Source organism: Phocoena phocoena, chromosome 17 (assembly GCF_963924675.1).
Source record: "Phocoena phocoena chromosome 17, mPhoPho1.1, whole genome shotgun sequence".
NCBI classification, from domain to species: Eukaryota; Metazoa; Chordata; class Mammalia; order Artiodactyla; family Phocoenidae; genus Phocoena; species Phocoena phocoena.
The window spans coordinates 51,299,427-51,326,268 of NC_089235.1; the positions used below are offsets into that span (position 1 = coordinate 51,299,427).

Consider the following 26,842-nt stretch of genomic DNA (forward strand, 5'->3'; position numbering starts at 1 on the left):
GTACAATGAAATTTATAATTCTTCTTTCATTTTTCATAGACTTCAGAGTATGTCTTTTATAGAAACTGGAACAGGGTGAATCTGGAAAGCAAGTTTCAGTTAATTAGCAAAAATTAAATTAGCATGAAATAGGGTGAAGAATTGAAGGTAATGATTTTAAAAATAATAAAGTTATACAAGTGTACACATGCAAGAAGATACTGTAAAATGAACTGTTCCAGTTTACTTGGTTTTATTTCAACTTAATACACTCTAAAATACTGCTTTCATGTATAATATCAAAGGAAATATTAAATGCATGTATATTATTTTAAGGGCTTGATGATATATTTCACATTCTTTAAACTTTACTCAAGCTATAAATATATTTATATATCAGTCAGTTTTTAAAGTAAATGAAAACTGTAGCATGGGAGAGATCATTTTTCACCTTATATGCCCATACTTGATTACGCCCATTTTTTCTGAAAACTGTACCAAAAAAATCAAAGAGAGATGGAGTGTTTTTCTACCTCACACTGCTATTCTTCAGGCACTATAATTCTTTATAGTTTACCAAAATGGAATTTAAATTTGAAGACGGGTTAACTGAAATCAACTAGTAAGTATGATTTAGGAATTAGGCTTCTGAAATCCATTTAACCAACTCAGAGGACAATGCTGTTCCTCCTAAACTTCTATTAAAATTGTGCAACAGTACGAACTTATTGTTAGTAGGTTTGCAGAGAAATAACATCATTTCACTGGTGCACATCTTTCCCACAGGATTACGGCAGGCCTGTTTTTATTCTTCACGTATACTCTTTCCGTTGTTGTTGCTCATCTTCTTCTTTTTCTTCGGTTTTACGTGAAATAAACCATATTTATCATCTGGTTATTATAGTTCTGTAATAAGATCCAGTAGTAGTTTGAAGCACAGCGAGCTGAACAGTTTCTTCCCTTTTTAAAGCATGACAGTGAGTGGCATTCTCTGTAGTCAAGCCATATGAACACAGTCACCCCAAGGAGAGGCTTCTGTGAAATCAAAAGGTTCCAAATTCACAGTCAAGAACCTTGGTGACTTCACATAACTGCTACTTGCTGCTGGAAGGGAGACAATATTGTTTGCTTCAGAAGTTTCCAAGCAGTTTCTCATCTGGTGGCTTCTCCAGATTTCTTGGTGGCCTTTTAAATTGCTTTTGACATTGTACCTTCAAAAGTCCAAAGGTCGAATCATCATAGTTGTGGAACGTAAGGAGTAACTGGGCCCTTTGAAGTAATGCCACTTTATTCCATTCAGTTTTCCGTGGTTCTGCCCCGCTGTATAAAACATTCCATTTAGATTGGATGGGCCACAAGCATCAAACCACCAGCCTGAAAAATTAGTTAATAACGGAAGAGAGAAGAAGGAGAAGAAACAATTACATAAGTAAACTGAACATTTGGAAATTAATGCCATTAACTGAGGGGATACTTATTCATACTTATGATTATTTGCAAATAATCATAAGGAGGTATTCAATAAATATCTTCGTGGTAGTGAAATTGTTTTAAATGGCATCCAATTTAGACAGTGTACAAACAATCAGAAAGAGGAATGCTTTCATGAAAATCAGCTTTCAGTGTCACTCCATTGGGACTCAATTCCCAATGTAATGGTGGGAAACATCTGGGCTTCAAGGTACTCTATAGTCAGGCCTGGATTCATACAAAGGGCAAGTAGAATGAAACCCTTAAGAGGCATTCTACCTGAAGCCTGTTATTGGGAACAGAACAATTAATTATTAGCAATCAAGTTCAGAAGCTTAGACAACTGGTATCTAAATACAAAGAAATGTTCTCCATCAACTTCATAATTTTGCCAAGAACTGGCCCTCAGCTGCTTCTGAAATAAACTGGATACCAGAAAATGATTATGAATTTGAATTGCTGTGCCCTCTCTGTAGCTTATGCACTACGGGAAGTGTTCATCAATAGTGCCCATATAGTTCCTATATAGCAGTATTTTTTTTCTGTGATTGTTCAAGTTCTTTCTAACGTAGTAAAAAGAAAAATGATGAGTAACGTAGAGATCCTATGCCCACATAGCTCTCTGCAAGGATAACTCAGTACTTTATTTTTTTCATGAATTAGGTTCTTAGGTTTTTAGATAAAACATAGTACTTTTTCTCCCTCTTCTGAAGTAACACTGCTGAAATCTTTAGGGAGAGATTTATGCCAGAGACATTCTGGCATATTTGTATTTGGATACAGTTGACCTCCCTTTGATTACAGAGTTATACCTAAGGGACTAATAGCTAAAGAAAGAGAAAGCTGTACAGCTGATGTTTAACTGTAACACGAGCATCATCTTGCAGAAACTTTAGAAAAAGTTAAATGGAGAAAAGCTAGTTCTCATTTTTCAATTTTGGAGGATGAATACAGCTGGGTTTGTTTATAAAGTCATACTAGAGGCCTAACGAGCTGTATTAATCGCTAATTCATCCTAGGAAAAAGTAAGGTATGTCAGTGAATTTGGAAAGACGCTATATTTAATGTTTTACCAACTGTATGCAAATAACATAGTAATTAATGCAGTCAAAACATGAGGGACAAGCAAGTTCTTATTTGGCAAGGAAGGAGAAAACTGTAAAATTTCACCTTCTTCTTCTTAATTCCTTTAAAATTTTTTGGTAAGTATAACTAGTAAAAATATGCTATTTATATCACAAAAGGCTTTCTAATATTAGGGAATTTATTTACCCATAAGACTCTCAAAGGACAAAATGAAACTCAACTTAATTGCTTCGGTATTTTAACTTTCTCCTCCTTTTCTATGACCTTCTTGAGGCACTCTTCCATCATGTTAATGAGCCTTTCATAGCCTTTCAAATATCCACCATGGTCTCTAAAGCAAACACAGTTACTCTGCTGTCGAGAACTATTACAAATCATAGAATGATCTTCCAAGTTACATTAGGATACTCAGGGTAAAAGCGTGTGGTTTTGTTTGGTTTATAGAAAGCCATAAGAGTTCTGGAAGAGTGTGGGAAGGCAGAGGTCTGTTGAACAGAAACCTGGCAATGAAGGGCACAGGCTGAAGGGCACATTCATTGGGAAACTTTTGATAAGCTTAGGAAAGAGACAAGAAACAACAGAGGCACATGAGGGAATAGGATAAATTTATCTTATGTACATTTTCTAATGAGTAAAGTGGGGTAATGTCTATGGTAAGAACAATGGCATTTTGGAGATGTTGAAAGAAGACCAGAATGGCTGGGTCAAAGTTAACAAGAGAAACAGTAGCCTGAAGCTGAGATGGTCTGAAGACCAAATCACATAGTCTTTTGTTCAGTATCCTAAGAGCAATGAAAAGGCATGGTCTATATTCCCTATACTTAGTGCTGCATCTAACGGAGTTTGCTTGACAGATGACTGGAAGGGACTACAGGCTTATTGACAGATTGACTGTTTCTCCTTATAAAGCCGCTATGGTCTGAATTAGTCTAGTTTACTAAAAAAGCTATATTTGATAGACACCTGAATATATATATAGACACCTGAATATACTGTATTCATTTTTTCTTTATTTATTCATTCAGTTTGTAATTATCATGAATTGCTGTCATACAACACTCAACAAGACAGATGTGGTCCTTACCCTCGTGGAGCTTACTCCCAATGTGAGAAACAGACCCAAAAAAGTAGCAAGTAAATAAAATACCTACAAATCATGACTATGATGATGGAGAAAAGGAAGAAGAAGAGAAGAGGGGGAGGAGGAAGTAGAGGGGGAAGTGGAGGGGCAGGAGGAGAAGGACGATAGGTGGGGAAGGAGGAGGGGGCACTTAGAATCAGGAACTATGACGGAGCATAACAGGAGACTTACTTGACTTTTCATGTTCATGGAAGAAGTTGATATTTAATGAGACCTGAAGGATGAGGAAAGAGTCATGTGAAGATGGGGAAAGACTCTTCTAAGCAGAACATGGCACATGTCAATGCCATGAGGAAAAAAGGGAGCTTAGTGTTTAGGGACTAAAAGAACATCAGTGTAGTTGGTATATAGTGAACAAGGGGGAGACCTGCAGGGAATGAAGGTGGAGAAATGGCAATCTTGGTGGAAAGTTGAACAATATGGAAAAACTTATAGTTTATCCAGGCTACTTGTCTATCATCAGGTGAACAAGCGGAACATTCTCTAGGAATGGGAACCAATATTTAACCAGGGGAACCAGATCTGACAGGTTAAATGTTTAATCGAATATTATTTAGAGCCCTCACTCTGTGGTCTGCCAAAGCTACCCTGAGTATATGCGGCAGCATGATGAAGGGGAGAAAATTGAAGCTAGAATCAATTCAACAAATATTAACCAATGGACAGACATAGGGGTCAGAGTTGAGTAAAACAAAATTCCTGACTTCAAGGAGTACACAATTTTGTATAGGAGAGAAACAACAAACTGTTAAAAAATGAGATAATGGCTGTTTAACAGAGATGAAGAAAATCTTAGGAACAGAGGCGGAATGCCCTGTTTGTTGGTCCATAAGGTGTACTCATCACTTGAGCTGGATGCTGAAGGATGGGTGTGAGTTCACTGGACAGAAAGAGATTTCTAAAGACATTGTGTACCCTGGGAGAGCTGGAGAGAGTGCCTGCCAGCAGCTTGGCTTGGCTGGAATGCCAGTGGATAAGGGATTGGAGAATTCAGGGCTAGTAAAATAAAGAGGGTCAAGGACATGGAGGTTTTTATTGTATTTCTAGAAATATTCCTGTGGGCAACGGGGAGCCTAGAGTACCAGACCAGAAATTAGAAGATCTCGACTTTGAGGCCCACTTCACCAATTAATAACTACGGGATCTCAGGCAATAGTGTATATAATATTTGATATTTACTGAACAGTTAATATGTGTCAGGGACTCTGCTAAAATACTTATATGAATTTTCTCATTTTATTACCCAAACAGCCCTACATGGTGTGGCAAGTACTAAAGTGAAGACACCGATGCTCAGGTAGTTTAAGGAACTTTTCCAATGTCACACAGTCACTTACGTCCTCATTCCTAAGATGTGGATTATAAATGTCTAATCAACCATTTTCACAGCACAGCTGCAAGGATCATGTAAGATGGTGCACTATTAAAGCCTATAAAATCCTATCTAAGTGCTCTTTTGTAAGTTATCTAGGAAGCAGGCAGAAACATTAGAGCAGAAATAAAAAGGATTAGATCTTATCGGGGCATCATAATGATTTAATAATGAAGACCAGGTCATTAGCGCCACGTATTTCCTTATTTGCTTGGTAGGGTTAATTAGAGGAATACAAAAATAATCTGCACCCAAATGGGTACAGTTGTTCAATGCTTGCATTGTAAAGACATGGCATTTAAGTACCTACTATGGGTTTTGTTTTCAATGATTTGTTTTTATTTCATGTGGAAATCAAAGAGGTCAAGGCGTTTATCTCTTTATCTTAAGACCAGTGGGCCATGCACACTCTGGATTATCAGAGAGCAATAGACAATAATAAAAATGATGAATTAAGATGGCAGAAAATGAAATGGAAGGGCAATTATTTCTCATGACAATTTCAGTTGTACCGTCCTTTATTAAATACTCTGAACTTGAAGGTCGCAAAAACAGTTATTTCTGTGCAAGTAAGTATTCTCTGTTTTCTCTGACAAGGAACAACAAGGAACATCTTTGTATCAAATATTTCAGTTTGTCCACTTTCTACCTCTCTTCGAAAAAATTAAGCGTGACCAGGTCTTTTAAACATAAATCCTGAAAAGATGTGGTTTTAAAGCATATTTATAGAAAGCAGGCTAAAAGTACAGCAGACTCCTGGTTACTCATAGGTACCCTCAGGCATTCATAAATGATCGTATGTACTCATGGGTACTCAGAACATATGCAAGTTTGCAGAGATTGAAGGTGTCCTTGTGAACATATAGAGGAGTGTACGCCTGGGTTACAGTTCCTCTCTGATAAGATACCAAATAGCTGAATTATATATCTTCTACAATCCTGGGGAAATATTAACTTTGTACTTTGTTCTATAAGTGCCTGGGAATAACAGATGAGCAATATCTTAAAGAAGTTAATCTAGAAGAGGCACTTTAAGCTTAAAAGAACTCAGTGATGCAAGCAAAGATGGAAGAAAGCAGCAGCTTCCATCTGCTGCTGGGACAACTGATAAAATGTCTTAAATGTTTTAAGATTGGCAATTGCTGAGATTTACTTTGCCAAGCATTTTTCTTTATAACCTGTAACCTCATGTATATTTTAATAAGAAATCTGAGATGCATGTTTCTAATCCATTTACACTTAACTCATTAAAATTTAGTTTTGTAATAACTATCTCGGGCTTCCCAGGCCTTTAAAAATCATTTTAGTCTTTTATCTTTGAAGCAGAAAATTCACATTTTATCACCAATAAATGAAACTTTGCCCAGAAAACAGGAACTTGATTCTAAACTCTGTACTCAGGAAGTTCAAATTTATTTGAAAGTCTGGAAACCTAACTCAAATTCTTCTGATCCTAAACAAAATGTCTCTCAACACTTCTAAGGTAAAAAGTACAGCAAAATAAAAAGATATATCTGTGGTTATGGAATTCTTTCACTCATTTTCAATGCACGCATTCTAATCAGCAATAAGCAAAAGAACCTGCACAGAGAATAAGAATTTTCCTCTTTGATAGTGATAAAGGATGACTAAGTTAGAGCGATACAGGATGACTAGCTAGTGACTAAGGATGAGGCTGAGAAAAACTGATTGATGCCATAGTTATCAATGGGATCATCATGAAAATCACTCGCTGAGTTCACGTGTACAAATTCAGCCCTACCAATAACTAGCCTCAAGGGGCAGCCGCATGTCCTTGTGTGCGGGAGGCAAAGGACCTTTCCAGAGGTCCGCACTCCTTCTGTCATTTCATTCTACATCCCCTTCGAGTCTAGCACTTGGCTTTTTTTCCTTTCTCTTCTTTTTGTTCCATAGATTAAAAGTTGTTTATCCTGGCTGATGATCTTGAATTCATTTAAATGCTTTAGGTATTCTCTTACTGCCTCTTTCCTCCCTTGAGCTTCATTTTACTTTTAACCACGTTTAAATGAGGAAATCCTTGTGAAAATGTGCTGCAAACAGTAAAACAGAGCTAAATCCTTGTCTCTGAATGCCATTCCTTTTAAGAGTGGCAGCAGAAGGAGTGGATAAGGTAATGGCTTATCTGGAGGTCGAGTTCAAATCTTACTTCTGACATTAATTCTGTGACCTTAGCCGACTTATCTAACTCTTCCGTATCTCAATTCTTGCCAAAGATCTCTATTTCAAAGGATTTATGGAAGTGTCATATAAGTTATTAAAGTCAATGGTAATGAAGAAATGACTGTTATACACCAAGAGTGCAATAGATATTCACTGTATTATTTATTATTAGAGTAAAATATAAACAAAATTGGTTATTTCTCATCCACTGCCAATTATTAACCTTTGGTGGCAGCCTGGCGCTATAGGCCTATCAGTTCTGATTCACCTTTTTCCCAACTGATCTTTTAAAAGATATTTTCCAATATTATTTGTTCTTTTTCCAATAAGTGAAAACTTCCTCCCACAAAAAAGGAGTATAGTCCTAAATTTTGCACTTAGGCTGTTCAAATTTATTTGAAAGTTACAAACCTAACACTCAAAGTTTTCCAATTTGGAGTTTAGTCTTCTGGGGTTTGGTTATTCTTAAAATTCAGTCCCAGTCTTCAATATTCATCCCTTTGTTCCATGCTTGTGCATGCAAATTCATATATACATACTTAGGCATTTTAAATCTAAGTTCGCAAAAAAGTCACATTCATACTCACATTGATTTATTTCTATGTCTTCTCACCAGGATCATTTGTGATTTTACAATGTCCTTTCAGAGTCTCTGATAGCAAATTCATTCATTTAATCAATATTTATCAAGCACATCCTATGTGCCAGGCAGTGTGCTAGGCACTGAGGATACAGTGGTGCAGAGCATGACGTCCCTGTCTTCAAGAACTGTACATTTTTGTGGAACAGGCTTAGAGATTATGTACTAAATAAGAAATTGCTTTGAAATAAAGTAATGCAATGTAGATTTCTGTGGTCAACCTTAAATTATCCATATGGATCTTTTCTCTCAACATGTTTGCCTTAAAACCCAGGGAATGCCAGTTATCTGACAATGGTTAGCAGATCCTTCCTGGGTTATCAAAAACTCTAAGATGATTGTATTTTCCCCAAGATCTTGTCACTTCAACCAGTTAGAGAGGCTGTTAATTTCTTTCATTTTCTTTGTCTTCTTCAAGGTTATATAGCAGGCAAGGCAAGTATTTATCAACTCTCTACTGCTAGCATCTGGTAAGTTCCAGGGTGTACTAAGAACTTATGTGTATGGCTTTATCCCGTCTTTTAGAATTGAACTGAGAATGTCCTTTGTTAGCTTCAGCAAAGTCTTGTCTGTAGGCTGACATAGTTTATGCGTGGGAAAAGAGATGCGTTTTTACCACAACAGATTCTTTCTGCAGAAGGTTAGGTCACATTTTTACATAGCTTTTATATTATACACCAAGTAAGAAAATTGTGTTGAAAGAAAAGGTAAGGAAAAGAATGTAAAACAATACCATGTTTTGTTAGGGGTTTTGTTGTTGTTGTTGTAGTTTTAAATTTTTGGTTGGCAACCTTTAGTAATTGTAGTTACTAACAGACTTTTAGAAAAATTTATTTTGAATTGGTACGAAAGACCGTGTTTTCTTTGAATGTGAAGTTTGTTTTGATTGTGACAATCTAACGAGAAAAGGTTTTAATTTTCATAATTTTAGAGTCATAGATTTTTCTGCATATTTATGTTTATATACAACAAATCCATACAAACAAAAGCATGAATTGAATGATATTACATTTTCATTTTCTAAATGTTAAATAATAGAGAAAACATTAGGTTTTTAATGAAACTGATTCCTTTCTTTGGGCTCAGGAGGGTACAAGAAGGGCTCTCCTGTGGGACTAAGAAAATATTTCCTATAATCACCTCTTAAATTTATCCCTCCCACTACTGAAATATACAGATTTGTCGTAATGTCCTATATAAAGGGGGAAACTCTTGAGGTCAATGAATCACAGAACACAGATATTTCTGGCTTATAAATGTATGCTGACAAATCATCACTAATCAGTAATTAAGATGTCAGTTCCATAGAAAATGTGTGTGGCAATTTCGATCTTGAAATATATGGTTTGGTCCCATAAGAAATGTGTAATGAAACAAAAATTATTCAATATTTAAATTGGATGGAAGAATTTCTGGTAAGGTAGAAATAAGTACATATCCTTCTGGGGAAGGAGGTATAAAACATTGTGGTGTCTATTTCTATTGATGCAAATATGCTTTTTAAGTCCGATAATACCTCCTTTCCACTAACAATTTACTATGAACTACAACCCATGCACTGAAAAATAATGTTACCTGTTTTTCTCTACTGTAGCCACAATGAGTACATGGAATAATAAAATCATAGAACCAGAAGAAAATGTGAGAGACAATCTTATCTAGACCCACAACTATAGGGATGGGCATATGTAAACTCTTTCAGATAAATACCTTTTTATTCTCTTCTTAAGGTGTTCATAACTACACATGCACAATCCTTCCTGGCAACTCACTCCAGCCTTTGATCCCTGGACACTCCATCTAAAGTTGCTTTCCCCTTCCTTCGATAACTCTGTCACCTGTTATATTTTGTCCCTAGAACTTGTTATGACTTGAAATTGTGTTATTTATTGTTCGCTTTTTGCTGATGGTCTTCCTCAATAGATGCAAGCTCTATTCTGTCCTGCTCATTTTTCTCATAGTTGTTGACTCTTAACAAGTTACTCATTAAAAATATGTTACGTTGATAGAAGGAAGTTAAGAAGTTAGGATGTTAGGAAAGAAGGAAGAAAGGCCAAAATGTTCTACCTATGTCTAGCTGAAATACCGTCTGCTTTCAATTATGCCTATCTCCTGTTTTTCAGTCTTTGACAGATAAGGGTAACAATGATACCACATTCTCCAACAAAAATCCCTCCATGTACTTGAAGAAAACTATTTAGGACAGTTAAGCAGGCAAGAAATCTTACTTTACCCTTAATTCCTTTTAGAAGAAACAATGGAAAATATATGAATAAACAAGATAAAACAAAGCTTTAATTGATGATGACAGAGAACTAAGAATTATTAGTTTCAAGGAGTAAGAAATCTCTCTGCTTAAAAGAGACTATTTTTAAAAAAAGAGGAAAAATAATCAGACAGAGAAAATGGTTCTAAGGGGAACTATGACAGAGAATAAATAGTGGTGGTGGGCGGAGTAGCTAAGTAGGACATAAATTCCAGATAATACTCAAGTTACCTGGACTGTCATTGACATTCATCCTTATGTTCTCCAGTTCTTAGCTATCTAAATTCCACGTATTAGTTTTGCAGAGTGAATAGATTTGCAAGACCTGGATTCTTTCAAAAGGATATTTGATAGGGTAATGGCATTTATTACAAAAACACATTTACTTAGATTATTCCAACCCAAGCAATAAGTGGAAATTTTTTCTCCCCAACATATGTGTTTATTGGTGGCTAAGAAGCAGGTCCAAGAATGATTATGGATGAAGGAACATGACAAAGTTCAATCATTTGAAGCAGAAATAAAATCACAAACCTGAGCAATGAAGTTTTCTCATCAACAACCAAGAGATGCAGTTTCCTCTTTGCTTTGCTCTATATTTTCATTATTATGACAGGAATATGAGCAGATTGGAACACTATTCTAAGTAAACATTTGAAAGATTTTACTGTTGGTCTTTCATGTGTTGTATTTATTTGGTAAGAAAAATTATCTGTAAAAACAGACATGGATAAAATGAAGTGTACTTCTGTATTAAAATAGGCAGAAAACTGGACAATCAAAGTCCTTCTGTCTTTATATAAAGTTGCTGACAGTTTCATTTATGGGATCATGGAGGTAATGAAAAGAAATATTTTCTTTCAGGAAAAAAGTTCAAAACCTAACCTGTGGGTACCATGTAAAAAAAATATGCTAAGTTTTAACAACTGCTTGGGGGGAGGGGGCCATACAATTGCATATAAAAGACTTTTTAACTATTGGATGAGGTTGAATGTGATGCCAACATGGCATGTTTAAAGCTTAAGGAGAAGGATATGACAGAGGCAGAATCAGAACAGGCTGGCTTTGGTAATACTAGGGCTGGTTTCACGTTGAAAAGATGTTACTATAAGTGGAGTGGATGGGAATCAGTATGGAATGTGATTTGGTGGTGGTAGTAATGGAGGGACCGGGAATGGGGATGAAGGTGGAAAGAGTTCTCCAAAACTTTCCCTCTATACTCTTCCACGCTCTGTTAATTGATAAGAAAAATGTCAACCTTATGATTCATTTCATTGGTTTCAAAATTTGAAAGTGACTTCAAGGGTTCCAAGATGGTTATTCATTCACTCATGCACCACATATTTTATTGAGATCCTATGTGCCACAATCTACTGAGCTAGATGTTAAGGATAAAATGGTGAACATCTACTTAATTTTGTTTTCCTTGTGTACAAAATGGAGATTTGAGTTTTTCTCCTTATCTCACAGAGTTGGTTTGGAATTCAAGGAAGATAGTATAACATATTCAGTAACAGGTAATAATATGCAATAATAATGATAGTAATATCATATTTGGAGAAGTAAAATTTTAGATTTAAAGAGTTTTTTCCTTATTAGCATGAAAACATGTTTTGTTGTAGGGTAACGCAGAGAGAGAATTAGAACAGTTGAAGGTGGGAATGATTACTATTCCATTAAGAGAGGGAAACAACACTAAAACCGTAAGAAGACAAACACTGAAAAAAAAGCTTCCTTTACAATTTTATTTGGTGCCAACTCCTTTTTTGCCTGTAACAGTTTTGAGCTACATCATTTGCCATCAGGTTTTAGTTCAGTGTTTCTTAGACTTCAATCAGTCATTTATCAACTTATTCACAGTTTTTGCCATGCCCATTTACAACTTTTATTAATATTCATTTTTCTTTAAATTAATTAGTTAAATATCAAATATTTGTGAATCCTTTTTAAAATGAAGTTTATATCGTTCCTTTAAAGAGGAAATCAGTACCACTTACTATAATAAAAGTAGACGTAACACTCAACAAAATTAAAACTAAATCATTTTATTTAATTCTAGGTAGATGCCATTGCCTAACCAAGGCCCTTCAGCTGAGGCTGAAGAGTTTGTTCTTTCTTTGCTAAGAAAGGTAATTATTGAGTAAGTGCTAAAAAAGTATTATAGATAACCTAGTACTAAACTGAGAATTCCTCTTTGACACAATCAGAAGCCTAGAAAAGTATTTAAAAAGTGCAAAAGGATTAACTTTCTTACTCAGTGATACAATATTATTTAATGGTATCTGGTATCTCCTATACCAGCTCAAATGTCTTGCAGAGGTCAATACCTTATAATGTAAAGCCCTGGTATAGCTACTCTGAATTGTATAACTTTATATCTAGCTACACTCCTTTATTTTTCTTACTCCATTTCAACAGAATGGTCAATGAACTCTATTACACAGTTGTAAAGCATTTTGTAAGAAATTTTGGCTTTTTGTTTTTTCTGTAGGCTGAATCCTCAAATTGCTGTTCATTCCACTATGGGTATCATTATGAGTATTTAGAAGGCAGAACAAGTGGGACTTTAAGAGGTTCAAGAATTTATTCAGAACCAAGCTTAGCACACCCTCACCATAAATGCTGGGGGAGGAGGCAAACTTCTAAATACGCTAGCAATGTCTTGCACAAGAACATATGGTAAATTAGTGGGCAGAACAAAATGATCTCTAGGGACTTGCTCTTAAGTTTCCTGACCAGAAGATCATAGTCTTTTCTCATAGATAAGAAACCTCAAGCCTCAAACCAATGAGACATAACTCAGAGAAAGGCCCCGTAGGACTTACCTCCTGTTAGCATGAGGGCACATTTGCACATGCAGTTGTCATTATCAGCGTCTTTAGTGCTGAAATCAGCACCGTGTAAGATCAGGCTGCTCTGTTTTCCTGCTGTCCCGGTGTGACCCTTTAAATACAACCTGAAGTTAAAAAAAAAAGAAAGATAAGCCATTCAACAGAGTCACAGAACCCAGAAGACTGGTTTGCTGAATGTTTGCCTTGTTCATCAGTTTCTCCCTTCTCTGAATTCAGCCCTTCCAACAAACTGGTATAAGACCAAAGCTCCCTGAACAGAAAGAAAGAGAGAGAAGGGGTTGGGGGGGGGAAGAGAATGAATGAAGGAAGGAAGAAAGGAAGGAAGAAAGGACATCAAACTACATATAGGTAAAATTATCTGTGGCTTGTGTGCTTGATGTTTATTTTACTATGCATACTTAAACTCATATGGTTTTCTGATAATGTAGGATCCACCAAAGGAAAATGGGTTTATTTTATTACTACAAGTATTGATCTCTAAACAAAAAATGCCCTGTAGAGTGTCACTATAGCATATATCACTGTGTTAATGTTGAATATTGATGATGTGCTAAAGGAGGAGTTACTCTGTGCCAAGCATTCTGCTAAATGCTTTCCGGCTGTTATTTAATTTAATTTTTATATTAAATCCGTGATTCAGGTATCAATATCAAAATTTTGCATACCAAGGCTCAGAGAGGCTAAATAAGCTGGAATTTCACTATGGTTGACTTTAAAATCCAAGCTCTTATTAGTCATTATGTATTCACTGAACAAATATTTCTTAAGCACATACTATATACCAGAAATTGTTCTAAGCACTTAAGATATATCAGCAAACAAAACAGACAGAAAGCCATGCCCTCGAGGGACCTACATTCTGGTGGTATTCCTAAAACTAAGTTAAACCCCAACTGTTTAACCTCAAAAATGGCATTCTTCAAAGACCCTGCTTTACTCTCTAGAAACATTTCTTTCTTTTTTTTTTTTTTTTTTTTGCGGTACGCGGGCCTCTCACTGCTGTGGCCTCTCCTGTTAAGAAGCACAGGCTCCGGACGCGCAGGCTCAGCGGCCATGGCTCACGGGCACAGCCGCTCCGTGGCATGTGGGATTCTCCCGGACCGGAGCACGAACCCGTGTCCCCTGCACTGGCAGGCGGATTCTCAACCACTGCGCCACCAGGGAAGCCCCAACCTTACTTTTTTTTTTTTTGCGATACGCGGGCCTCTCACTGTTGTGGCCTCTCCCGTTGCGGAGCACAGGCTCCAGACGCGCAGGCTCAGCGGCCATGGCTCACGGGCCCAGCCGCTCCGCGGCATGTGGGATCTTCCCGGACCGGGGCACGAACCCATGTCCCCTGCATCAGCAGGCGGACTCTCAACCACTGCGCCACCAGGGAAGCCCCCTTACATTTTAAAACTCTGAGAGTCAGGCTAAAAGTCACTGGTGATGCAAAACTGTAGAATTTCTAACTGGGAATTCACATTTTACCTTGTAGGCAGCCCATGTGGAGGTGGGTTTCACCAGGGCAAAGTAAGGTGAGAGGTTACCAAAGGGAGTCCTAGGACATGTTACCTGGGTGAATTCACCACCTTCTAGATCTGGTCTGCAGTTTTAATTTGATAACTTTCTCAGCCTCTCAGAGACAGACATACACTTGCAAAACTAAGGGGGACTTATGTCAGGTCTCCATTTACAGTCAAAATAAAGGGCCCAGTCTCATGGTCTCCTTAGAGGGAGTTTCACATAGAAAGCCAAATTATAATCAGAAAGTTGCTTGCTTGGTGAACACAGAATCAGAGTCTGGGGGAAGATGAATGATTACAAAATTAAGTAGCTATGACTCTGCTGGCCTGAAATCTCCCTCTCCACCGGGAGTGGGTAAGTTTAGCCCACAGGCACTTTTGCAAGAGGGATGCTAATTCCAACTCTGATTCTTGGATTCTCTATAAACTGTGATGACTTTCCTTCTTATTGACTTAAGGTAAGTCAATACCATTTTCCCTGCAGTAGCTTTAAGCTTACTAATGGGGATAGACTTTCCAGGAAACAGTGATTTTCTACACTGTATTTTGCAGGTAATTTAGCACAAATGTTGAGTTGATATTAACTGAGTGACTGCTATGTGCTGAATATAGTTTATACTTTTATATGAGGGTTATAATTCAAGCTTCATAATTTACAATGGTTTCTTTGTGTTACCAAGGCAACAGGAATGCATAATTATAAATTTAGGAGGTAGAGAAAAGCAAAAAGAAAATAAAAAGTAACCCAAATCTCATCTCCAAATATAACTACTCTTGACATTATGGTTTATATACACTTAGTCTTTTCCTTGTTTGTTTTCTTCTTCAAATAGAAAATATTATTTATATTTAAGTATACATGTAATACCTGATCATATTCTATAAACATTTTGAACAGTGCCAGTAAAGTTTCTGCCCACAGGCCCATCTCATTTACCACTCTAGAAGTAATCACTTATGTCAATTTTGTACCCTTTAAAACAGTTTCTTCTCATGTATAAACACAAATGAAATCATACTTCACATGCTTTTTAACAATAAGTTTTTCATATATGATTTTATGACTATGTTTCCATGTCATTACATATTCTTCTCCAACATAATTTGGCAGCTATTGTATGACTATACCATCAATTGTCCCAAGTTTAAGGGTGCCTTTACATATCTCTAAATATGTATGCAAGTATGTACGGTAGGGTTAGAATAAATTGTAGAATAAACATCTACAATGTTTTGTCCTGACCTTCACCAGTACAGAACTCATCAACGATGTATGTTAGGGTCTGTGAGTAAAAGGAGACATTTTTCCAGATCCACTTAATCAAGACTTGAAGGTCAGTCGTCTAGTCCTGGCAGCTCTTCTCTGTATTACTAAAAAAGTCTTACAACTGGTCTCCATGTCTTGAGCTTAGCTCCTTCCACTTCCCCCTAAAATCCATTCTCCATGTGGCTCATTCAAAACATGCCTCTCATCGTCATTCCTCTGCTCTGGTTAAAAGCCCTCAGTTGTTCTCCCAGCACATGAAAGATACAGTCCAAGTTCCTTATTGTGGTTTATGAGGACTCTGAAGACGTAGCCCTTGTTTACTTCCTCCCACACCAACCCCACACCTCCCATCTCTTACTTCCTGCACACATACATAACCATCCAGGCTTACCAAACACTTGTTCTCTCAAAGCATCACATTCTCATTTCTCTGTCCCCTTTCCCAGGAAGGCCCTTCCCTGGAAGGCCTTTGTAACTGCTGAATTCCTACTCATCCTTTAAGATTCATTTCAAGTATGATCTCAAAGAACATCAGATGGATACCTTTATGATGAAACTTATTGTGCTTTATTTTAGTTGTCTTTTTACTTGTCTTCTCTCATAATAAACTGTGAGCTCTTTGAGGCATAAGCTGTGTCTTACTCAACTCTGAATCACCAGAATCTAGAACAAACAGCGTCTGATACTGAGGAAAGGCTGAACATTCACTGAATAAAGAAATTATGGATGTGAACTAATGACTGGTATAATCAATTTTCAGTAGGCTGAAGGTAGCAAGTAAAATCAGACCCAAATATCAATAACCCTAATAACCACAATATACCTGGGCCATATTTTCAGAAGGATAGTTTTTGCATCTCACTTAGTTAGCTAGGTACCCAACATCCCATTTCCTTGTCAACCAACTGAAATAATTAAAAATTACACAGACACATACACCCTTCTTGATCTTTCCAGTTCTGTTTTTGTTCTCATTTTCTCAGAGACTCCAGAATATGAAAACATGTCTGATATATTACGCGAGTAGAATAAATGAAGAAAACTTATGTCTTCTTATTAGTTCTTATGTTTTATTGAATGACTTATTTGTATTGTGTGCATACCCAACTGATATCAGAGAACAAATTCAAAATGAAAATATGCTTATGGTAAATTCTTCAGCTAAAATTATTTTGAAAAAAAATAAAAGCCAAGTAAGGTGTAAAATATTTCCTTAAGGGCCTGCCCAGATTAGGGATCTTGAAAACAAGAAGCAGAAGCGTAGAGAGTCCCAAGATAGTGCAATGTAAATACCAGAACATACTGGTTGCAATGATATAAAAGTAGAAGTGAAGGGTGGGCAAAATGGGTGTAGGTGGTCAAAAGGTACGAACTTCCGGTTACAAAATAAATCAATCCTGGGAATGCAATGTACAACATGGTGATTATAATTAATAACACTGTGTTGTATATTGGTAAGTTGCTAGGAGAATAGATCTGAAAAGTTTCACCTCAAGGAAAAAAATTTAACATGTGTGGTGATGGATGCTAACTAGACTTATTGTGGTGATTATTTTGCAATATATACATATATGCATATATTAAATCATTATGCTGTACACCTGAAACTAATGTTATCTGTCAATTATATCCCAGTAAAAAAAAAAGTAGAGGAGACCAGTATTTTGAGGAACAGTGGATTTTTTCACCATACAAGACTGAGTAGAACGTGTAATTCATATACAGTAGTATTCATCCCTTCTATGCTGATATCCTTAACATGTTGCAGGGAGCTGCTTATACTCTTCTAAGGAAGAGCTGTTCTCTTCCACTGGGAAATAGAGATGGCATTTCTTAGAAATAATTTTTCTCAACACTAGTTCAAGCAATTTACAGATGAGCCCAATTATGCTTCTGTGGAATCCCACAAGGATTCTGGGAGTAACAGTGTAGTCAAGGATAGGTCCTCTGCACAGTTAAGGGGCTCATTCTTTCTTACCTAGCACAGAACAGCAATTATTGACCCAAAGCCAACAACTGTAACTGGTTATCTGATAGGGACAGACTAAGAGCTGGCCATTCACTAATACCAAGTATTTTTTTGAATTAGATAAGAAAATTTGAATTGAGGCTCAAACAGAATATTTATGTGGTTCTTTTTATTAATGGTTCTGGTTAATTTCTAAAATATGTATAATTAACTATCCGTGACTTTCTCTATTCTGATAATGGAACATCACTTTACAAAAGAAAAGTCAATACACAGAAGGGGCAAAGTCAGCTTTGCATATGACTATGGTGAAAAGGACTTAAAGTGTGGGTCACTGGAGAGAATGCTTCCCCCAAAATAACACCATGAGAATCTTGGACATTTATTTCTTATGTTCAGCCAGTGTAGATGTGGCTTACATGAAGGATGATGTGTTGGGAGATAAAAACCAAATGTTATTACAGAGCAAAGTATCTGGCTTAGGAACAAAAACATGAAGGATGCCAAAACAACAACAACCAACCCCAAAATAACAACAGCACAGAAACTCCAAAAAATACCATTAACTGTGACCAAAAAGGCAGCCACAAAATAGAATCATGGCATTTATCCTTTTCAAACCATTTTCCTAATTAAGGGGGGGAAAAATTATGAGTACCAATTGGTCAGTGAGTTTAAAGAATGTCAGCTTTTTAATTTTTTCAATTAGCATCTGAAGGGAAAATGAAACACATGCATACTGAAACTGGTTATGATTTTCTAGTCATTCTTGATGAAAATATAGTTACTCCTTTTCTTTCACTTACAGAAACTTCAGTAACTAGAAAGACTAAATCACATTTCTTAATGAATGTAGGACAACAGTGCACTCTATTATGGAAGAGTAGGTTTCAAAATAGACCTCTGTATCATACAAGTGATTCTATAACTTTATTTTCTTTAAAATAGGCAGCCCAATCCCAGGCGTCTAGTTTCTCACTAATTTTGTCGACTTAAGAGATGGCTCTACTTCTCACATTTTTACATCTTCACTGTGTTCGGGGTGGGGGCGAGGGGAGTCTCTTTCATTATCCAAGGCAGTGGGAGTTGTATGTTTGACAAATTGAAGTTTGGCCTCAGCTCTTTTAAACAGTAGACAGACTCTTAGATATCTGAACTTAAAGGTCTCACATACTGACAAGCTGAGCAGATTTTTATTTTGGCTCTGAGCTCTCTCCCTGCCACCATATGGAACTAGTTTGTCTTTTTCACAATCACTTGAAGAAAATGCAAAATAACCCCCATGATTCTCTTTCAGAGCCTGGTAGCAATGACTCAATCTGACGGAGTTTCCCAACACTGTTACGTCTTCTGGTTGCTGCTCCAGGGCTGTCTCTGCAGTAACCATCCTCCCTGCCCTGCCCCCACCCTACTAAAAGGGCTGGGCACCAGCAAAGAGTGATATCACAGCATGTCTTTTAGCACTGAGTTTAAATGATATAGGTGACATCTTTTGCTGAACGTAAAGACAATATTTCTCTTGTCAAGCTATATAGAGAGAAAACAATGTTTGCCTTACTGTAGACTTCTAGCAAGATTAGGCATTTGTTTGCTGTTATGAAGAGGTCATAGGGAGGTATACAAATAATTAGTATTGTAGGAAAAAGGGCAAGGGAAAAATTCAGGAGATGCTAAACTGCTCAAAACGTTTAGTGGAAAAGATTAGTTTGGGAGGCTGTGGAAGACATGGACTTTAGGGAAGGGATGAGGAGGGTATTTCCAATAAAAGGGCTGTGAAATTCACGGCACAATTAAATTGAGGTTCTCTAAGATCAAAAAAGATAAGAAATAAAGGAGATTCATGAGTCATTTGAATGTGCTGGGAATGTCAAGTGAAAAGGCAGACAATGAACTTATTTAGATACTAAGCATTTAAGATAGATTTTTACTCCTTTTTTTCTATTAGCATTTGAAGCTGGAAATTATTTATTTTCATAAAATGTCCTTTTTGTTAAGTACAGAGTTCTACAGTGGGAACTACTAAGGCTGGAAGCCTTGAGATAAAGGCAAGAATATAAATTTTATCTTAGCACAAGGGAAGACAAACTCTATATTAGCCTTTCCTAATATAGTAAAATTATCTCTAGTTAAACAATGTTTTCTAATTGTTTTCAAAATAACATCTTCAAGATAAACATTTTATTCTCTTTAATTCAGGACTGTGCAAGTGTATCCTGGGCTTATAAATGACCAGAACTTTACTGAACTGATCCCTTTCTCCCAAGTCCAAAATCAACAATCTTTCAAGACAAAATATTATGTGGGAAGCCTTTTCTCTTCTTTCTTCTACAAATTTTCATTGCACAGATAAATTGCTTCTCTTGTGGCATATCTCATTTTGCCTATCGTAGTATTTCTCTTCATAAATGTGCCTTTTCTTCCTCATCAGACTATAAGCGTTTGATGAGAAGTCTTCATCTCTTAGCCGTCTTTGTAAACTCCATGTATAATATACATGACAGGCATTAAATAAATATTCATTGAGTCAGTTATGAAATAAGCGTTCAAATTGTTTAGAATTTAAGGTTTACTCATCTCAAGAGATTCTTTCTATGTAGTAACATTTTAACTCCAATAATACAATTATGTTTTACAATTCAAGTCCCATGAGCATTTTTCTCCTGATTTGAAATTTGTCCAGTATTAATGACCTGATGGTCTGCTCAAATCATACAGTGGGACACTTTTAATAAGGATGGAATGAGTTTGTGGTTGCCACCAGACATTTGAAGAAATAGCTCATGGAATGATCTATTAAAGCAAATATGAGAAGTGAGACCATCAAGTTTGACAAAGGGATCTATTGGGTTGGCCCAAAAGTGACTTCAGTTTTTAAGTAAAAACAAAAGACACATTTTTCATTTTCACCAAGAACTTTATTGAACAACGTATTCACCCTTTTGTTCCACTACCTTCTGCCATTTTTCAGGCAACTTCATAATTCCATCTTCCCAAAACTTTTTATCTTTTTGAGCAAAGAACTGTTCCAGGTGCCTCTTACAGTCTTCCAGGGAACTGAAATTTTTTCCCTTAAGAGAATTTTTTAAAGACCGAAAAAAATGGAAATCCGAAGGTGCAATGTCTGGTGAATATGGCGGAGGATTCAGAACTTCCCAGCCAAGTTGTAACAGGTTTTGCCTGGTCATCAAAGAAATATGCGGTCTTGTGTTATCCTGATGGAAGATTATGTGTTTTCTGTTAACTAATTCCTGATGCTTTTCGTTGAGTGCTGCTTTCAGTTGGTCTAACTGGGAGCAGTACCTGTTGGAATTAATTGCTTGGTTTTCCGGAAGGAGCTCATGATAGAGGACTCCCTTCCAATCCCACCATATACACAACATCACCTTCTTTGGATGAAGACCGGCCTTTGATGTGGTTGGCTGTGGTTCATTTCACTTGCCCCACAATCTCTTCCATTCCACATTATTGTACAGTATCCACTTTTCATCGCCCATCACAATTTGTTTTAAAAACGGAGGGCTTTTGTTATGTTTAAGTAGACAATCGCATGCAGAAATATGGTCAAGAAGGTTTTTTTCGCTTAACTTATGTGGAACACAAACAGCAAAGTGATGAACATAACCAAGCCGGTGCAAATGATTTTCAACGCTTGATTTGGATATTTTGAGGATGTCGGCTATCTCCCTAATGGTATAACATTGATTGTTCTCAATTAACGTCTCGATTTGATCACTGTCAAGTTCAACTGGTCTACCCGACTGTGGAGCATCGGCCGGCAAGAAATCTCCAGCACAAAACTTTGCAAACCACTTTTGACATGTTCTATCAGTCATAGCACCTTCTTCATACATTGCACAAATCTTTTTTGCGTTTCGGCCCCGTTTTTACCTTTCTTGAAATAATAAAGCATAATATGCCAAAAATGTTGCTTTTTTTAATCTTCAATATTAAAATGGCTACACAAAAATTCAGTTTGATAAGTCTTTTTTTAAACGCACACTGATATGACAGCTGTCACATACAATCTAACAAAACTGTTTCAAATGAAGTCAAAGACAACTAAGTGCTACTAGAGCCATCTTACGGAAGAAAACGAACAAATCTTATGACCAACCCAATATATCTATACATGAGTCCATTCTACTGCATAATTCCCTCCAGAAACAGGGCATTCATTTTAAAGATCTGTTTCAAAGCCTCCGTCTTCTTTGTTAGAGGACAGAGGGCTTATTTTCCAATGCTGAATCTTAGGACTGTGATCGCTGTTGGAGGAGGCTGTATTAAATAAATCTGTCATTATGTGCCACACTATTTTTTGTATGTTGGAGATATATTCTGTTACTCCATTGTCCATAGGTGAACGGATTACGTACTTATTTGCGATAGCCTTTCAATGAGTATGTAAGAAAATGATAGGAAAATATATGAAGCAAAGTTGGTGCACCTATAAAAAAAGAGCGAACATATGCCAACGACAAGAGAGTTGTATGACAATGATCTACATTCATAGTTATGAATCTATAAGTAGAAGGAAACGTTCAGAAGAAAAGAGGATGTAAGTAGGAAGATTAAAAGATCTAATAACATACAGTTTGACTAATTAAGAATTAAGGACGTGATAGAGATTGAGAGATACTTAAAGAGACATAAAGATCAAGAAGATATAGGTAGGGCTTCCCTGGTGGCGCAGTGGTTGAGAGTCCGCCTGCCGATGCAGGGGACACGGGTTCGTGCCCCTGTCCGGGAAGATCCCACATGCCGCGGAGCAGCTGGGCCCGTGAGCCATGGCCGCTGAGCCTGCGCATCTGGAGCCTGTGCTCCACGACGGGAGAGGCCACAACAGTAAGAGGCCCGTGTATGGCAAAAAAAAAAAAAAAAAAAAAAAAAAAGAAGAAGATATACGTGGTTTGGTACAAAGTAAGTATGAATGAAGAAAATAACTGCCAATAAAGTCATCAAACAAAATTTTCCTCCTTTTATCTCCCCACTCCCACACACACACAAAAAAATATACAACATTAACTTCTAAAGAGTAGGACTGTGTCATTGTATTTGCATATGTGTGTCTATAGAACTCAGGAGATAGTATAACAGAACAGTTTGGAGCTTAATTGTCTGGGTTTAGAGTGTAGCTCTTATCCTTTCTGACCCTCAGTTGCCTCATCTGTAAAATGACTCTCATAATAGTAATGTCCTTCTAATATTGTTGTGATAACTAAATGAAGTAATACATATAAAGCCTTGAAAAGACTGTCACGTGTAGAGTACTTATGAATATTAATAAAAAATTAAACAAAGAAACCAAACTTCCCTAACCAATAACTATAAACTACACAGAAGCACGGTAAACATGAGCTATATGAATAAGTCTGAATTAAACAAGCAAAATGTATATGACATTGATAGACATACATAAGCATACAGACAGTGATGAAAACAGTGAGATAGACATGGAGCTAATTAAGACATGTATGTAGGCAATAAGCTGGAGAAATTCAAGATGAAAAGGATCAATTTTCTCAAATCCATAGGCCCCATTTCCTTTGAAAGTTTTCCTCATTTTTATATGGAGCAAGCAGAATACTATGCACAAAGAACAAGAAACCAGGGTCCCTTTGCTGACTGACTACCTAATTTAAGGTCTACATTAATTTGAACCCAGATGCCTGAATAACAATCCTTTAATTCAAATATTTATTCTTTAATAAAGTAAAATTCCAACCTTTTGAGAATCCTAAGATTTTCTTGCCACATAATAGGGTGCTTTATTGGCTGAATCCAGCACGTGTATTTTTTTTTAATATCTTTATTGGAGTATAATTGCTTTACAATGTTGTGTTGGTTTCTGTTGTACAACAAAGTGAATCAGCTATAAGGATACATATATCCCCATATCCTCTCCCTCTTGAGCCTCCCTCCCACCCTTCTAGGTGGACACAAAGCACCGAGCTGATCTCCCTGTGCTATGCGGCTGCTTCCCACTAGCCATCCATTTTACATTTGGTAGTGTACATATGTCAATGTTACTCTCTCACTTCATCCCAGTTTCCCCTTCCCCCACTGTGTCCTCAAGTCTGTTCTCTATGTCTGCGTCTTTATTCCTGCCCTGCCACTAGGTTCATCAGTATCGTTTTTTTAAGATTCCATATATGCAGCACGTGTATTTTTTTCCCTTTCTTTACTCATAATTGGTACTTGGAAAAAATCCCTGAAATGATCGATCACCCGTTCCAACCTATCCTTTAATTCGTATCTTTACTTCCTGAAAGTTTCCTTTATGACACTGTCTTCCTTAATTGGCATCATTTGTTCTCAAATGGAATTGAATCATTGGGGAATCCCCAGAATTTGTGTAGTGTATTAATCTAACTATTATTTAAGAAGGAGTACCTTATTTGCTTCTTAAGCTTCGGAAGCCCTGATGTAGATATGTAATTTGATAGATAACTTTGAACATGTTTAGTGGAAGATGTGCAAGTGTGAAAAGTGCCTGAGATAGCAAGGGTCATGGGAATTTGTGTTGTGATTAAGAAAGATACATTTCCAGAGTTATAGAAAACCTCAGTCCCAAATAATGAGAAACTTCAGAGAACCCAGTTTCACTAATTCCCTGGTTCTATTATGATTGTTTTATATAGTATTAGCTTTCATTATACATGTTTAAATTTTTCATCTAAGTTTTGACAACATATATTTTAATGTCCCTTCCTTGACTTACAAATATTAATATAATGTAGAACTTTGATGAAAATGAGTTTATCAACCACCCAGGTATTCTCAAACTCTTGACACACGATACATTGTTAACAGCGACTCGTTTCAAAACCCCAGTAAAATACAGTTCTCAGTTTTTCTCAGTGATATGATGATTGCATTTGTTCAAAATTCATGATAAATTCTTCCTCCATAAAAAAAGATAGTGAACTCACACTCTATTGTCTCTGAGTGCTTTTGCACAGTGCTGAAAGAGTACACTCTACTCCATACATTAAAAAAAAAAAGATTTTCATGAAAGCTGTGACAATGAAACCATACTTCTCAAAGTTCAGAAATATACACTGTAGTGATTCTCTGTTTTTAGTTCTAAATAAAAATAACGTTCTTCTAGTATTTCTCCCTTTTCTAAGGATACATAAAAAAAAAAGAGTGCCAAATGAATTACATGGCACTAAAGACCCCTGTAAAGAACACACAGTCCCTTAAACTTATTTCAGTTCCCTTGGCGTCACGTGTGGCTGACAGAATCAGTTCCGAGCGAGTGGCTCACTGACCAGACCTCTTCTGGTGCCTAAAAGACCAGGCTGACAGCCATCTCAGAGAGTTTATGGGTTTGCTTTTTTACTAAAAATTAAGTCAGGACCTTGTAAAACTTACGATTGAAACTGGTAATTTTTTTTGTGTGTGTGTGTGTAAACAAGTTCAAGGGAGGTAGATTTGTTCTCATTTTTATTTCTGTTTAAAAAGCAGCAAGAACCTTTATTTCCAGGATCCCCTAAGGGAAGACAGAGGAAGAGGAAAGGGTGAGTAGAAGGCTGAAAACCATTGAGAAACACTCTTGAGGTTTTTTGCAAAGAGGAAATACTTTCTCTTGTTGTACTTGGACAACGTGTTGCTATAAGTTCTGCAAATAAGGCTCCAGCATGCATAAACAGATTCTTCTGTTGACCAAAGTCATCAGTGTGCTTATTTCTCTCCACAATTAATGTAAGACACAGTCCAAACTCCTTATCATGTAATATGGCCTTCGTTTTCTGTAGCACAGCGAACCTCTACATACAAGACACTTGCTTTTGTCTAACTAAGGCAGGCTCTCTCCCACCTCTGGGTCTTTGTCCACATTGCTCCTTCTGGCTGGAATCTCAAGACTTCCCTCCTACCACCATCCTCCACATATGCCTCACGAGAACTTACTCATACTTCACAAATAATCAAGAATTTCCTCCACGAAGCCTTTCCTGGTCCCCTTCAGTCTCCTCCAATGTACCCCAATCCATCCTCAACCCCAGCCAAGTTCACCGCTTTTCTTTAGTGCCCAACTATAGCCTAATTCCAAGAGTTCTTATTGTGGAGCTGAATCATACATAAATGTGAGCAAAATTTTGTGCTTGTTCATTTATTCTGGGGAGAAGATGCATAGCTCCAGCAAATTTTTGAAAAGGTCTATGATTCCTTGATCAAAAACCAAAACAGTACAAAACAAAAAACCAAACAGGCATGCTAAAACATACTGCAGCTGAAACTTTTACTTTAAGCCAACTATCCCTCCCATGTTTCCTTCCTTCTCTTCGACTATTAGCTCCACAAGACCAGCAAGGATGATGTGTCCTTTTAGTGTCATTAAAGTGTTATTTCTGCATCAGCATCACCTGGGCATACTTGGTAGGCTTGAGATAACCTAGGTTCTATCCCAGGATCAGAATCTCTGGATGTGAGATTCAAAAATCTACACTTTAGACAAACATCTTAGTTGACTTTATGCACACTCAAGTTTGGAAATAATTGAGTAGTACCAGGCAAATAACAGCAACATGATAAAAATTTGGTGGCTGGCTGGCTGGATAAATGAATGAATGCAGACTCTGATTTCAAAAGAATTGTAAGAGAGTAATTTTAGTGAAGTTACGTAAATTAAAGCAAAACCATATCCAGTTAAGAGAGAAATAAAATAATTATGAATATTGGACAACTACATATTTAATAATTATTATTTATTAACAAGCCAAGGAAATATTGACTTAATGTCTTTAATTATCAGCATGTGTTCTAGGTTAGGTGATGTTACAGAAGCATACAATATTCAGATGTAATTATTCTGCTAAGAAAGAATACTAGGTGTAGTTTAAAAATCAGATTATAAACAGGTACAAACTATTCATTTGATCTTTAACACATCTGCTATTTTTAAAGCATAGTTCATTAAAATAATTATTTTATAACAATGTTGTGACCTCCAGTTGTTTATATAATGACTTCTGATCTTCAGATCTGGAAAATTCTCTCTAGAATTGATCATAAGCACATGTGAGGGAAAAGAAGTGTTTTTCACTTGCAGCCTAAAAATGAATAAGACTAAAATTATTCTTTATCCAGGTGTTTAGCTGAGCTTCTAATTGA

The 26,842-nt window shown here is 36.6% G+C and overlaps 1 protein-coding gene across 2 annotated transcripts in view; it reads right to left on the reverse strand.

Annotated features, from left to right (window-relative positions):
- Positions 1-664: 664 nt before the first annotated feature.
- ANGPT1 (angiopoietin 1) overlaps positions 665-26,842 on the reverse strand; it is a 255,413-nt gene continuing 229,235 nt past the window's right edge. Inside the window, exons 8-9 of one of the 2 annotated variants that reach the window (XM_065895011.1) lie at positions 12,961-13,091; positions 665-1,353 (exon numbers count right to left, since the gene is read on the reverse strand). In XM_065895011.1, the coding sequence (XP_065751083.1) occupies positions 1,193-1,353; positions 12,961-13,091 (292 nt within the window). In that variant the 3' untranslated portion in view covers positions 665-1,192. The remainder of the gene's footprint in view (positions 1,354-12,960; positions 13,092-26,842) is intronic. The other variant, XM_065895012.1, reaches the window with a different exon arrangement.